We start from the raw sequence: 16,142 nt of genomic DNA, 5'->3' as shown, positions 1-16,142 counted from the left end.
TACATGCTGTGATTGCAGCCATTCCCCAGCTCTCTGTGAACTGGACTCATGACCATTGATCAACAACCATTGATCAATGGTCCTGACAATATGCGTACCAATGATCAATGAACTGACCTCCCAGCCCATTGTTCCTTCAGTGGGCTGGTTTCAGTCATACAAATGTCCTGTTTATGAGATTGAAACCTGCAGTCAGCTGAGACTGAAGAAGTCACCTGATGAAACGTTTCTCCCTCTGAAAACATCCAGATGAACAGAATCAAGCTTTTTGGGATTTACGTACCTGGATGATTGAGCATCAAGACACAACTCTGTGACTTTTCTCAGATGAATCAATCCTCTCCTCCAGCTTTGTTTACATCTACCAGCCCTGTGGCGCTGCCCAGGGAAATAATCTATGTGAGAGGTGGAAAGTCATACAGGTGTCTGCTCCTGCCTTCAGTTATTTTATCTACTGTGTGTCAACTGGCTGAACCTCCTCCAACTGTCTACTGTCTCCCTAAACTCAACAATGACTTAGTGATCTATCCATTCTCTGACCAAACACATCCTGCTGCAGGAGGTTAACATAGCAGCCAATGATGATCCCACTCACTGTGAACAACACATTTGGACCTGATTTGCTGCTCTGGTTTACACGTGAACTTCCACTGCTGCTGTCACCAACTTGAGAGGCTCTACAGAAAAACTGGACTTGTCCATAAAAATCATAAACTACATTACAAGGACAGCATTGCTCAATCAACTCTAATTACTATGACCATGTTATCTCTTCTAACTAAGGTACAGACACTCAAACTTGCTGCTTTCAGTGAGAAGTCAAATGTCTGAATATGAGCTGGACGCCACTGAGAGTCCTCCTCCTTCCCGTGGGGTTTACTTTCTCTACTACTTTCACTATAAACACGCCCCTTTCATGCACCTGCAGAGGGCCACCAGCAGATGGAGCTGTCTTAAACAAATCCACTTGGATAGTTAGCCGTAGATGACTTTATCAGTATGATTGTAGGACTTTGAGTTATTCTTCAGATTTATTTAAACTCCTATATTGTGCACAAGTGTTGAGCGACCCATAATTTCTCTGTACTTTTCATAAGAGCAGCCAGACTTTCAGCTGGTTTTTCTTTTTTAAGAGTTCAAAGTTATTGAAGAAACAGTTATTCAGCTTCATTCCCACTGATCTCGACTACAAACTGTTTCACTTTGGTTTCTGTTTAAAGCCTCGATGTTTAAAACGTTTCCCTGTGATCACATTTGCACCGTCTGATTTCAAAGTTTGTTTCTTTTGGTCATTTAGTCCACAGAGTCCTTGGTGTTCTGAAAGGGACCTATAAATAAATGCATTATTATTAATATTAATAATAAAGTAGTTGTTGTACATGTACAGACCATAAATATGGAGTCCAGCTGTGTTTGATGCTGCTGGGCAGACTGACCACTGGGAACCTCTGAGCTCTGCTGCTCCACTCTGTGGAGGAACCATGAAGGATTAGATCAACACAGGATAAAGATCCAGGAGTTTCTGCTCAAATAACTTCATCTGAATCAAGTCTGTCAAGTTTTAGACTCTCAGATTCTGAAGATATATTTTCTGTTTTCTATGAACTTTCTTTCATCAGTGATGGAAGTGATGATGCTGCAGAAGCTCAGAGGAAACTTTGAGACTTCATCAAACTGATAAATTCACTCACTGGAAGGTAAAACTGTGATGAACCATCAACTAATGCTCTCAGGAGGCCAAAGGTCCCTGAATGTAACTGTGCAGTAGATTCATCGAGTGTTTGAAACCTGACCACTTCCATATGTTTTCATTCTAACACAAGAAGTCCTTTTCTCATTGCTTTGATTTGAGTTTTCATTTGAGTTTTCTGAGTCTCGTATTTGGAGTCGAGTCTAATCAATGATCTGACAGAAGAACATTAAAAAGGAGTTACCAGTGCTGTCAAAATTAACATGTAGGGTTAGGGGTTCATCTGTTATCATGATTAACATGATAAAAACCTTTAACACGACACATCTGGAGAGCAGAACGACTCAAAATCCCTGAAATGTTTCTATCAACGCACTTCGAGCAGTTTGTCCGAGTAGAGGTACCTTTGCACACGTGCAGATGTGCAGCACATCTGTTAGTGACGGCAGCTGAACCAATCAGCTCAATATGGAAGATGACAAACACACACTGACCTCCCGATGGAAAGTTTGAGCATTAAAAAAATAACAAGACGGACCAGCATGAACAACATGAAGGATTCTGCACATCGTGACAGAAGGAATTTTCTTGTCACCGAAGCACTTCCAGCTTAAAATATCACAACAATGCAAAGCACTGATGACACAACTGCCAAGTGGACAAACTGCAGACCTGTTAGTGTTGTTAATAACATAGTTTTGGTTCCTCGTGTCAAAGACTTGAAGAAGAGTGACAGAGAGTGTTAGACTGCTGCAGGATCAGTGCCACCTCCACAGACCTGTGAAGAAAATGATTGTTTGACAGATGGGCTCAGATTCAGGATCAGCTGAGGAGTTTGTGGCTGACAGAATCCTGCAGGTACAGAGCAGAGCCCATCATTAGCATGCAGGACTGTCGCTGGGGGGGTCGGCTCATTCAGGAGGTTAATCAATGTTTACATGTTCAATAAACATGTTAAGTGTGTAAATTTGCCCTTTTCTCTCGAGTCTGTTTGCTCATGAAATGAACTTTGATTCGTTTACATTAAAAATGATGTTTAATGGTGATTAATCCAAATGAATCCACAGTAACCCTGTGATGAGTCTGATTAAACATTTTCATTAACAGCAGTAATATAGATTATATATGATTATATATTAGTGCACACTTAGCTTTTAGTATATATGTTTGTTACAAAGTTGTATTTACAGCAGAGAAGCTGAGTTAAAGACTGAAAACTATTCAAAGTCTCTTTGAATTGAAGCGTTTAACATTCTTTGTGTTTATTCTGCATTGACTTCATTATATGGTGTAAACGTCTGTTACAGGCTTAAATATAAAGTTGGAAAAATGTAACTGCAGCTATTGATCAAGTAATTGTGATTAATCAGGATTAATGACAGAAGATTGTGTCATTAATTAGTCATGTTTTAATCTACTGACAGCACCAGTGTTCACTCTGGTGCCTCCAACTGTTTTACGCCCTTTCAACACCTTCGTGGTCAAAAGTGTACACGCACAAAATCTACAATAAAACCCTCACGCAGCAATAGGACAGACACACAATCCATTTATCTCTGTGTCTCAAACACACACACGTGTATTCAAAGCCTCGATTTGTTCATATTTCATCTGTTGTGTTTTTATCTTCAGCGTTTTCAGTGTTGCTGCATTTACACCAAAAATGTTTCCATTGATGAATCAGATTGATTTGAATGTGTTTCATCCATACAAATCCCTCCCTGGTGGTCACATGACTCTATAACATAACAGGAGTCATGTGACAAGAGTTTCATGCTGTAAAATGTCAAAATGGTTGAATGTGGTGGAGTAAAAATGTGAGATGTCAACTACTTTTCTTCAATATGAAATGTTTGCAGGGCCTGACAGGAAGTGGACGGACGCTCTGATCACTTCCTGTTTGCTGAAGTGGGTTTTCAGTTGTTTAGAAACCAAAGGCTTGTTTTAAAAGACAGTTTAAATGGGACTGAGGGAATGACGTGTTTGTAGTTTATATCCAACAACATCAAGCAGTTTAATCAAAGAGTTCATGTTGCTAACAGCTCACCTCTCTGCAGCAGACACAGGCTGGACTTTAAAATCAATGGGGTGATCTTTAGACCAGTCACTCTGTAAGGACACAGAGCTGGGTCCAGGTTCAGGTCCAGCAGGTCTCCCATGGATCCTGTCAGAGAAGAAAAATGTGTTTTGAGAATGAGCAGAAGGAAACTCCAAAGTAGTGTTTCACAGTGTAAGAACAGAGCGCCACCCAGGGGTCATTTACACTGTGCAGGACTATTGATGGTCCCACTGTGAGCAGCAGGAATTTAAATGTTGGACATGTTTGATAGAAATAAGGAACAAAGGTTCAGTGACTTCCTTTGAGATGCAGTTTAGAGACCAGGAAACATCAAACAGTTCATTTAAATCAGATAAACTGACATCAAAGAGTTCATGTTGCTAACAGCTCACCTCTCTGCAGCAGACACAGAGCTGGGTGGAGGTCCAGGCTGGTTCCTGTGAATAATGATGGAGCAGTGATGTGAGTGCTGAGCTGTGACATGGAGAAGAGTCATGGACAGTTAGAGATGGTCATCTCACCTCTGAGCTTTGGTCTGGCTCTCATGTTCCCCACACAGAGTGCTTTTAGAGGGAGGGACTCCCTCCTCTCTGTCCTCACACTGATCCATGCTGCTCAATTCAGCTCACACACACTTTCTACCTGCAGAGGAAACACAAATCATTCATGTGCACATCAGCTGAAATCCTCCTTTCATCATGTGTGCTGTCCAAATATCAGCTGCTTCTTTCCTGCTTCATCTCAGTGTCAGCTGGATGCAGTCAGACAGCAGTGTGAGGCAGAGGAAGCTGCCATCAGCTGCTCTGCTATCAGTCCACTAGATGGAGCCTGAAGCACACACGATGCATTCACTGACACACACTGATTCACTGTGACTGGAAGCTTCAGTCAGTCCAACACGTGTGAACAACATTTTAAACCTTTCAGCTGATCCAGGATTCAAAGAGGATCAGCAGAGTTAAAGCTTCACACTAATTCTTCCTGCTGAGTTTGCAGAGAACTGCACACACACTGATTCACTGCTAATGAGAAGCTTCTTCCATCCAGTAATTCATCATCCATCAGCTCTGCTGCTGCTCTCAGTCCTGGACTCTGATCACACACTAAAAGCAGCTTTTTAACTCGTGTCTGTAAGAACTCTTAGTGTTAGCTTAGTGTTAGCTTAGCTTTAGCTTAGTGTTAGCTTAGCGTTAGCTTAGTGTTAGCATGCTGTGTGCTAGCTTAGCGTCAGAGCTCTGCAGGTGTCTCGTGTGTAAATATTAATCACAGTGACAGTAAAGGAGGTAAAGGGCTGTGACGTCATCACGTACGCTGCGTCCTCTGTGGGCTCTGAGTGAACTCAAAGTACAAACTACAAGTACACAAACACGAACGTAGCTCAGAGTGGCGGACACACTCGGCCTCGTTGGTCCAGCTGTGAGTCCGTTACCGTGAACTATGGAGCGGCAGATTTGTGCTGAACTAAGCTGCACACAGCTGATGTTAGCCAGGAAACATTACACACTGACTTTAATGGAGAGACCGGAAATACAAACACACACAGTTTGTTGTGTGAAGAAATCAAACACGAGCTGAACAAACAGTAAAGTTCCTAAAGACAAACTGTTAAAGGAGGAAACAAAGCAAACTTACAGTTTCTTCACACACCAACAACAAGCTCCACTCCACGAAGTTCAGGAAGTGACAGTAAACTTTGAGCAGGAAGGAAACACCCAAAGAGACGTTTGCGGACAATAAGGAGCATTGGGACACTGTGCTGCGTTCAGGTGCACCTGGGAAACTCCAAACCTCTGGCAGGCTGTGATTTATTTCTGCTGGTTTTCCTGTTTGAAGCACAAACATCCGTCATCACTTTGTTGTTCTTCTTCCTGCAGCGTTTAAATGTTTCAGCACTGAACTGATGTTTCTTCAAAGCTCATTTCAACCTGTTGAAGTCATGAATGAAAGTGCAGACTGAGAGTGGATCACATGATGTTTGAGGTGTGTCATGTGACATGTTCAGTATTGTCACACATGTCTAGATTGTCCCTGATATCATAACTGCTCAAACACTGATGATTATATTTGAAGAATTATTCCTGATGGCAGCAAAGTTTGAATGGAGCTCTCTGTCTGTGCTGATTTGTCGCCCTCTGGAGGTCAAAGCACAAACTGCATGATGTCACTGTAACCACCACAGAGACAGGAAGTGTTTTTATGACTGAAACACTGAAATGATGCTAACGGCTGTCGTTAGGCTCACTGACAGCAGTGCTGATGTGTTCATGTCAAACACTGGCTCAGGTCAGACTCCTTCATCCTTCTCCAGCGTGAGGCCGCCCTCAGACCCACAGGAGCTCTGACCTTTGACCTCCTGACCCTAACCATTTTAGTCTTGTTGCATCTTTAAATGCAAATCCATCCAAACTGTAGCCGAGCAAAAGAAGCTGGAAGCTGTTCTATGAATGATGTTGTTGAAGGAGCTTGGAAAGAAAAGCGTCTGGACTTCTTTAAGTTGCTTGAAGAGGGACATGGACGTCTTAACGCCCACTCACATCCTGGGACATTTGATCACAGGAAATCACATGATAGCGTGGGGCTAGATCTCACAATGGGTTCACCCAAGACACGAGTAGTTCTTTCTGTTTCTCGTGCACGGGAGAGAACTGGACCAATGCCGTTCCTTCGCTTGACCACAGTTGCTCTCGTCCGTTCCCTCGTAACACTGCTCTTTTATTGAGGTTACATGAATATACATAGGTTCATTAACATACACGTGAACAAAGGTACTAGTCTGTATGTTATGTAGGTGTGTGTGTGTGTGTGTGTGTGTGTGTGTGTGTGTGTGTGTGTGTGTGTGGAGTCAGAGTGTGACCCCATAAACGACTTCCCTAAACCTGCTGGTCTGGAAGTCCAGCAGTTCATCTAAACAAAAGGCACTTAGACTAAAACAGACATCCTACCACAAAACAATAAGAAGGTAGCACCTCTCCCATGATCCCAGGACGTGGGTGTGAATGCCAGAACGCTCTGGAGTCACACAAAGTCTTTAAAGACTACTATCATTACACAATTGGTTCTACACCTCTGAGCATATATGGTTAGATATTCCCCAATAACAATGACAATGATAAAATATAAATCCAACAATGGTTTTCAGGGTTTTTATCGTTAACTTCGTTTCCCTGGGTCTTTTCCCGTGTTGTAGTCGTGTGTCTTATTTTGAAAGAAATGTTTACGCGTTACCATAGCGACCAGAGAGCATTAAGGGTGCAGACAGGTGCATCCAACAACATTTTATTTTCCCTTATTTGATTTATGGACCTAACTGCATGAACTGGACTTTGGCTTTAATGCTGCTCCTCTTCATCATTGCTGTGTTGCATTTCCATCATCCTGCTGCTGGATTCACTGCAGGCTTTAACAAACACTCCTTTGGGTCCAGGCCCAGCCACGTGTTTGTAAGCTGCTGTGCTCCTCACAAATAAAGCCTGAAGCAGCTCAGACTGTTAGAAGCAGCACTGAGCCCTGTTACAGTTATAGTGTTAGAGCAGCGGCTGCAGCCTACAGCATTTAAACTAGCTGACAGTAAACACATCAGTCCAGATGTTACCACATTACTTTGTGATGCTGAGAGTTAAAGGAGACTGGCTGATTAAAATCCCATTCCTTACATCACCGTCCTCTGCTCTGACTGCTTTCATTTAATCACAATCAGAATACTTTTTTGATCCCCAGGGGAAATTATTTAGGTTACAGTGCTGCAGCACAAACAGGAACAAAGACACAACACACTAAGTAAGAAATAGCACAATATACACAATATATACATGCATACATATGAGTCACTTATAAGTAACATGTGAGTGCTGGGGTCTATGACAGCAGGCAGGTCTGTATTTATGTCCAGGCTGACATGAACAGCTAGTAGTTCAGGGTTCAACACTCAGGAAAGTGTGTGACCTTCCACACTGACAGAAGATGCTAAACATGACTTTAAACTGTTGTTTGTTAAAGCCTCACAGATCTGAGAGCAGGGCTCAGTGGGTACATGAGCCTTTATACATGAAGGCTTTCTGTTTCCAGGAGAGGAAACATGTGATCCAGCTGTGTTTGGTCACATGGATCTGCTCTGCATGGATCACCTGACTAAAACATGTTGTTATTATTGTTCTTACAGTCTTAAATCGGTACATCAGGTGGGTCACATGACACCCGGGGGTGACAGCAGCATCTTTCCTCTTTAGAAAGCTGCTCTCTGTCCCAGGAGCTGTTGTCACAGTAACAGCAGGAACAGGAAGTCACATGCTCTCTGCTCTGTGATTGGCTGCTTCTTATCTCAGCTTCCTGCAGAGGGTGGGGTCTGCTGAATACGCACACCAACAGAAGTGTGACTTTCACTTCCTGTTTATTGCTGTTGTTCTTAAAGCTCTCAGGCGATGCTGCAGCGCCCCCTGCTGACACAAACTCCTCCCTCTGTCTCAGAGGTCACAGGTCAGCCTGCTGCAGAGGGTCTGCCTGTTCATGGACTTCCTGTTACAGAGACGGGTCTCAGCGTCAACACTAGTTTCTGATTGGACGGTGTGGAAAATGTTACGAGTTCAAAATATTGGGGATGGAGACAAGAGAAAAACCACAATAACAACACTGGTCCGGTCGGGTTGAGTCAAACGATGATTTTAATGATCACACACGTGGGAGATGGACACTGATGCAGACAGCCTCTGATCTCAAAATGGTGGAGCATTGCTCAAACTCTTATAGCCTCTGGTGCCTCCACCTTATCATAAAAGCCTAAACATTCACATGCTTTCTCTCACACAGCGCCTAAGCTACGACCTTGGCTCCCTGTTTATCTGCTGCTGCTGAGATGGGGCAGAAAACTCCAGCATGTTCTCTTCTAATCAGACAAATAAGGCGATGACTTTCTGCAAACAGTATTTCTTATAACTCAGCAGTATAATGCATCATAAAACAATATCATTCATTCACAATAAATCAGCAGTTTAATATAATGCACATCAGTTTAACTAATGCAATAGTTATCAGCTTCTTCTAATTCAGGAGAATAATGCAAACTAAAACTACATAATAATTCACAATCTTTAATTAGGGGCATAACATGGCATAAAATAATATTATAATCTAACAAAACCCAGCTTCCTCCAGCCGAGTGATGTGTGGATTCATCACTCTCTGTGGATCAGTGTAAGTCTGTGTGTGGGTCAGCTGCAGGACTTGTTTGACCTTTGACCCTGGCAGACAGAGCTGGTTACTGCTGTGTGACTCCTGCCGTCGCTCCACTTTAAATTTTACTTAAAATAAGTCCTGACATGGCCCCGCCCCCTCTGACCTGCTGCTCCTGGATGTGCTGAGGACACAGCGGAGGCTCAGAGGGGGCGGGGCTTTTCCCGTGGCGGTAACCAAACTGCATTAGGTCGCTGCACTGCCAGTGTTTAACCACACCTCTTCTGACTGACCTTTGACATGTTGATTTGATCCTTATTTAATGACGTCTTTTATCTAGTGATTTAATTCTGTGTATTTATATGTGATGGTGTTCCTGAGTTCAGCCTCAGCTGATATCCACAGACGCTCCTATTGGCTGGTTTTAAAAACACATTTTTCCATTAAAGAGACTCTTTTAAAAACACGTCTGCCTGAAATTCACATTTCATTTATTTTGGGGGATTTTAACAGAGAGATAGAACTTTATGAATCCCTCATGTTTATCCTCCAGGAAATCCAGTTTGTAGCAGCAGAACACCGACAAACTTTTACACAGCACAGAATTAGGATATCAAATAAAGGGGAATAAGAGAACATGAATATAAGCATAAATATGTACATATATACACAGACCTCACACAGAGACAGCAGCTACACTGTGTGTGGATGTGATCCACAGTCACAGCTGTGGGTTTCAGTCAGTGTGTCTCTAACTTCATGGTCACATTTCAAAGCTTATTGGAGCCAGAAGATGTTCAAGTAAAAGATTTATTGCTGTACTCGTCTACCAGGATAACAGGAGGTTCATAAAGCTGTGTAATACTTCAGCTTTACATCATGCAGTAGTAGTTTATTAAACCCCCCAAAATATGACTATCCAGAGTTGGGACCAGGAAGCAGAGCTGCAGTCTTACACGCCTCTCTGCAGCTTCTCTCCTCCTGCTACCCCCCAAAACCCATCTCCATAGAGACTGTGTCAGCTTCCAAACAGACAAAAACAAACTAAAAACCAGCAACAAACAACTTAAACATAAACAATCACAAAGAAAGAACAATACAGTATCCACATCTGAACCAAAGAGTAAAACAGTGAAATGTGGATTATTAAACATTAGGTCTCTCTCCTCCAAGTCTCTGTTAGTACATGTTAGTAAAAACATTTCTGCATTTTACCCATATTTTATTTTTAACTCAAAATCAAAGATTCCAGATTCTCCTACATGTTGGTTTTGAATCAGATAGGACGACAGATTTCAGGTGGCCCTGTGTCTTTCTCTATTACATTTGCCACTGTGTAACTCAAAGTTATTTAAGGACTAGTTTATTTCAATGGATGAGTTTACTGACTGACGCGCAGAAGAAATAGTTCTTTATGGAGCCTAGATGGTGTGAATGATGAGACCAAAGACTGCAATATCTTGTACCAAAAATATATTGAATAAATGGAGGAAAGGGGAAATGGAACAAAATAATTAACACAACACACAACATAAATGCCCACAATTAAATAATAAATCAATGCTGTGATCTTTCTGTGCAAAAGTCCTTTTTGGTCCTCTTCTTTTTAAAGTTCACTTTTAAGGTATTCCTCCTTAGAGTCCAGCTTCATACAAATGGGGAAATATGTCCGTAATCCAAAGACGGCTAAGTGGGGGAAAGAGGGGAAACAAAGAATGGTCCTACCGGCTCGCCACTTCAATATGAAGAAGATTAATTCAAAGGGAGGGAACAAAACCTGACCTGTAGGTCAGAAAAACGTCCATTAGCACATCAAGTTCGATTCAGTTTACCGGTAAACAAATATATTTTTCTGCAAGCCTATGTAACAATGCAAATCATCATCAACCAATGTACAACAGTTAAATTATTAATTATCTTGGCTACGTAGCTTAATCTATACATTCCAGTAGCGTTCGCTACAAACAATACAAAAACAACAATAAAGGAAAACAGCTGTCTAACAGACAGCATAGCCGAATTCAAGGCAACACATAACAATAATCATTCAATCGCACTTTGTTTCAAAGTAAGCCCATTAAAATGCTTAAGTAAATAAAAGTGTTCAAAAACAGCGGTTTTTGAGCCGGAGTTCTGCTCGCGGTGGGAACGCCGCCGCACAAAGTCATTTTTTAATCGCGAAAACGATCGGCTGGTTACTGACAACCAAAAGGTTGTTTTTGGTAGATATTAAAGATCATGGGTGGGCGGGGCAAATGGAGCAGTTTTCTACAGTCGAGTAAAATTCCAGGAAAGAGCTGGGTGTGGCTTTCCTTTAAATCACATGATCAACAGCTTTAAGATGGAGGCAACTCGCTCAGTGTTTCCTGTTTCATTCTTAGACTGTGGCGATGGTAAGTAGCAGCTTTTCACTTGTTACCTGGCATCTTTTCAGCCACCAATGATAGTCATTGTATGTTATCAACATTTCACTAACTATGTTTTCTCTCATGTTTAAAATAGGCCGACCAAGAGCAAAATAGGTATGTCTGCAGACTCTGCTGTAGCCAAAGTTATCAGATCTCCTGTGTCTTTAAATCCCTAACTGCTCGATCATTATCATTTTAGAAGACAACAATTTCTCAAAGGAGGTTGAAAACTAATGCCTACAAGATTACCAAGAGGATGGTTCGGGGCTCTTACATGACTCCGGGAAGTCAACACTTGGTGGATGAGGTGTGTTACCTTTGACACTTTTAAGACAGTCCTGTTTATCACTACTAACAATAAGCAAATATGTTTTCACTCAACAGATCCTTCACAGCATGTTGTTTCTGGGCAAAATCAACAACATCCCCTTTTCTCCAGAAGAAATCTTCCCTAATCCTTTTGTTTTGGGTTCTTTAATGAGAAGATATCCCAGGCCTTTTAAGTTGTATTCGACTCAGCTTCCCAGGCGAAGTCCCTTCTCCTGTGTGCTCGACATGGTAAGATAACTCTTCTCACATTGTCAGTCAATCTGACAAACTTCCAGTTTTTAGGAAAGTATAATGCAAAGTGCTTTTTTACTGAGAAATCCAAAGAAAATCCATACTGTAGCTTATACTTCAACATATGCTTCTAGCTATACTTCTCCACCAAACACAGAGACTGCAGGAGAGCTGGAGACTTGCTTCAGAATTTGTTAGTTCTAAATAATGTCTAACAGACTCATTATTGGAGATACTTACAGTCTTCAAGGCGTATATGATGCTGTCACTGTGTAGCTGCTGGATCTGTTAAGTCAGCTCAAAGACTCTAAATTCAGCGTGTTTTGACAGCCCGGCATAGCAAAATAGAAAAAAAAAAAGGTCAATTAGCAAATTTAATTATAAATTAGTGAGAACAAAGATGGATTTTTGCTTATTGATTTAAAATTAAATAGATTTTTGTGACATGTTTCACCCCCTATCTTAAAATGTCTAAACCAAAAGCATCCAATGGTCCTGCATAGTTAAACAAGTCAAGCAGCGAAACAAACATGTTGATCAACTTTCTATGAAAAACAACTATATAATCAGGTGCAACACTTTGACCAGATCTGTAACTGTTTTCAGATCGTCCTGCAAAATAACTCAGAGAATGAAGAGCAAATAAAGCAGAGTCTGCAAGATCTCCTCACAGACTTGGACTTAGAAGAGAATAATAAAAAAACAGCTTTCGTCTCGTCCACCATCTGCATTTCTCAAAAATCCCAAACCAACAAATCAGAAAGGTACTGCGGAGTCTCCATGTCCACCAAAGGTCCTAACGCTGGGAAAATTATGATTGCTGCCTCCTGTCTTAGCAAATGGCATAAATATGTATCTGGTGCGGTGATGACCTATTATCCAAACACAGTCCAGAAAGATTACTTCGATGGAACAATTGAAGTACCTGGAAATATCAGGTGTGAGGCTTTTTGTCTCCGTGATGGTGCCAGAATGAAGCCTTGCAGATCATGTAAGAATTTGTTTGGCTTGAACACAGAAGACCTCAGAGAGTGGCCATATGGTAACTGTGCTGAAGCTGAGAGCCTGAGCAATTTGCTTGAAAATGAGAGAGAAGTTGAAACACATGTGGATGAATACTCAGCTGAAAAGGATAACAGGCAGAGAGCTGAGGATGAGGTTGGTAGGGTTCTTAGAACCGTGTTGCAAAGGATTCGGTTTAACTGGACAGGTGAATTTTACAACCCAGAACAAGAGTGAGATTTCATGAAATCATTTGCATTCATCATTCTGATAAATCAAAGATTCTCTGCTCTGACAGCATCTGTGTGGATTTTCTGTAATCACAGAGACGTGTATAAGCATGTTTACTTTCCATCTCCATGTAATTGTCACATTTAATAATTAAAACTGGCTTCTATGGGTTTTTGTTTGTTTGCTTACATATCTAGTGTTTAATGCAATATGAAGCATTATCAGACAGCATTTATTGGGAAGAATCCCATATTTATACTGGTCTGTACCCAGGGTACACAGAAAATAAAAACACATGTTTTCTTATTATGATCCCAACTATAATTTACTTAAGCAAAAGCACTACATGTGTAGTTATAATATTTATAGCAGTTACTGTTGAGCTTTAAATTTATCATCTTAAATGTTTATATGCTGATTATATTGCTTTATATAAGAAAGGCCTAACTCTGAGTACACTCTGTGCCAAAAAGTGCTGACAGGAAACTGCATGCTTTTGCAGAAACGTGCTTTTGCAGCTAGAAAGTGAAGCTGATATATATCAGTTTTAATTAGTTTTTACCAACTGCTTGCTAGGGCAATCCCACGAGTTTGGTGTTTTTGTATTGAACATGATTCCAAGTGCTTTCTATAACACATAGCAGAGGTGCCACAACAAAGACTGAGAAGAGGACAGGAAGAGACAGTGAAAGAGATGCACTCCTTCGCCATTCATGTTAAAGCGTTGCATAGCTTTAATTTTAGAGAGTGTTGCATAACTTTAGTCATTTTTCTACCACAGGTGAAGCCAAGAATTGTGAAGCTCTCTTTTGGCCAAATACCAGAATCTGTAAGAAGAAGAAAAAACAAACAATCAAATAGGTCATTATTAAGAGAACAACAATCTCTTGATGATTATCCACAGTGTCTTTGATAACTCTGAGATACAAACTGTCAAGGATATACACATCCCAGCAAACAATAGCTGTGTTTGACTAAAGCGATTAATAACAAGGACAGAGCTACAATCACTACAGTCAAACATAAAGGGCTTAATCCTGAATCCAAGTCTGAGCTGTGATGCCGTTGGTGCTGAAAGCTGCTCAGATCCTGAAGCTGCACGTTTTGTCTCTCTCTAACCAAACCAGCAGCAAAAGAAGACACATTTCGCTTGACATAAACATTGTCATGAATTCCCTCTTACTTTTGCTGGTTTGCTTCCACCACCATTAAAACACACACAGAAAAACAACACAGCACAGCTCTCTGCCTCTCTCAGTGTACTTTAAGAACACCGTTTCCCATCTCAAATCTCTGTTTTTGGCATTATTCGCTTGCTTGTTATGAAGCAGTCTACCGTTGTTTACAGCCATTTTTTTTTAATGACTTCCGACAAGACAGCCTCATTTCTGCTGTTCAATACCAAATTTTATTAATTTTTTTCAAATTAAGTGAAACTGCAAAATGCTCTGCTGTGTCTCTATTAAAACCTCTTATTAAAACCTCTGAATCACTTCAGCAGCATCAGCCAATGTACATTTGTTGAGTCGTGGTTCTCGTCTGCTTTTGTTCTACTGCAGAATAATATTTTTAAGGTTATCTACTGTAAAAAGCTAGGCCAGGAAAATCTGCTTCATGGTTTTGTGTTTTATCCTCAGTTACTTTGTCACAAAAGCATCTGCTGTGATGCTCACACCTCTGATGAAGTTTCACAAGTGTCAGTACTGATAAATGATCAGAATTATAATGTTTCTGACTCTCTGAGTAAGAATTAAATGGAATCTAATTGGGACCTTGTGAATTGGAATTGAACAGGTTCTAGAAATCAGTGATGATACTCAGCTCCAATACCCACCTATGATATTAGGCTTACGAACGCTGACTGGGTTTCATTTACCAGCTTTTTATGTTCTTCCTGCAGTTTCCTCCCCACATCACTCATCTTAACTTTTTTCCAGTCCTCCTCAGTGTAAACAGAACACACAACAATACAAAGAAAAGCTCAGGTGATTGATCTCTAACACTAGGCATCCCCAGTCTTATTCTTAGCAGTCTAACTTCTCACCATATCTTTGAAGGCCTCTCCATTGTAGTAGCGCTTGGATGCTGGATACTCTATCGTTTTGTCACATAGTTCCAGGAAACTGGAAGCCACCAGATGCAGCTCCTCTCCGTCATAGCCGTACAGCTTTTTGTCCTCACGCGTCATCAGCACAAGCTCGTCACATGGACATGAGGTGCCCTTTACCACACCAATAACCTGCATTTTTACAATCTCGGGAAGGTAGAATTTTCCCCAGGCGTTAACTTCATCATCATCCCCGTTGTATTTGGTGTTCTCAAGCTCTTCTATCCACAGGTCAGCACCACTTGGCTTCTTCAGGTGAACGCACATGCTTTTGTTTTTGGAAACAAAATCTTTCACCCATTTCAGGTACTTTTCACCTGGAAAGAAGCAGACAAGGAAATATGGATGAATGTAGAAGTGTTGGAAAAGACAAATAGCAAGGTTATCCTACAGCAGTTTGTGAAAATGTTGTATCTTGAAATAAGCAGGCAAAATGAGGATCTCACTTATCTCATATGTTCTGATACCGACTTTCTTCAGTTAAAGGACAAAAAAAGGGCACACTGGAGGCTGACAGAGTGTGCAATGGTGGGAATCATTTTGCAGAACTCACTAAAGTTTGTTTCTCCTGGAACAAGCTTTTTACACTTCGGCAAATGAAAATACTGTGTTAAACTAAAAAAGAGCACCAGACCAAGGTCTACAGTACTAACAGAAAAGCATGCCGTTACCTGTTGCCTGTCGACACAGCTGCTGATCTTCCTCACCAAAAAAATGAGGATCCCTGAAAGGAATAGAAAGGTTATGTTAAAATGAATGACTGTCACGGTGATCATGGGAAGCTCCGAAATATCACAACAATAGCTACGAAATCACAAAATGCAGTGTGATGTCTGTAAGCACCAAACATGACATCTCTGCAAATTCATCTTGAAATATGTAGGTACCTCACACGTACAGCTGCAGCCATCTCAGCCA

The 16,142-nt window shown here is 41.2% G+C and overlaps 3 protein-coding genes across 6 annotated transcripts in view; all 3 read right to left on the bottom strand.

Moving 5' to 3' along the window:
- The window catches only part of LOC145419387 (protein NLRC3-like), a 29,532-nt gene extending 23,204 nt beyond the window's left edge, over nt 1–6,328 (bottom strand). Inside the window, exons 1-5 of the mRNA XM_080299657.1 lie at nt 5,382–6,328; nt 4,271–4,391; nt 4,142–4,186; nt 3,738–3,854; nt 2,469–2,542 (exon numbers count right to left, since the gene is read on the bottom strand). Of these exons, the coding sequence (XP_080155783.1) occupies nt 2,469–2,542; nt 3,738–3,854; nt 4,142–4,186; nt 4,271–4,359 (325 nt within the window). The 5' untranslated portion in view covers nt 4,360–4,391; nt 5,382–6,328. The remainder of the gene's footprint in view (nt 1–2,468; nt 2,543–3,737; nt 3,855–4,141; nt 4,187–4,270; nt 4,392–5,381) is intronic.
- The window catches only part of LOC113017660 (ribonuclease inhibitor-like), a 188,460-nt gene that overhangs the window by 86,375 nt on the left and 85,943 nt on the right, over nt 1–16,142 (bottom strand). The gene's annotated exons all lie outside the window — the stretch shown is intronic.
- LOC145424239 (uncharacterized) overlaps nt 1–16,142 on the bottom strand; it is a 382,435-nt gene that overhangs the window by 337,205 nt on the left and 29,088 nt on the right. The window lies entirely within an intron of this gene.

Source organism: Astatotilapia calliptera, chromosome 3 (assembly GCF_964374335.1).
Source record: "Astatotilapia calliptera chromosome 3, fAstCal68.1, whole genome shotgun sequence".
In the NCBI taxonomy this organism is placed as follows: domain Eukaryota; kingdom Metazoa; phylum Chordata; class Actinopteri; order Cichliformes; family Cichlidae; genus Astatotilapia; species Astatotilapia calliptera.
This window is presented reverse-complemented; position numbering and strand designations above follow the sequence as displayed.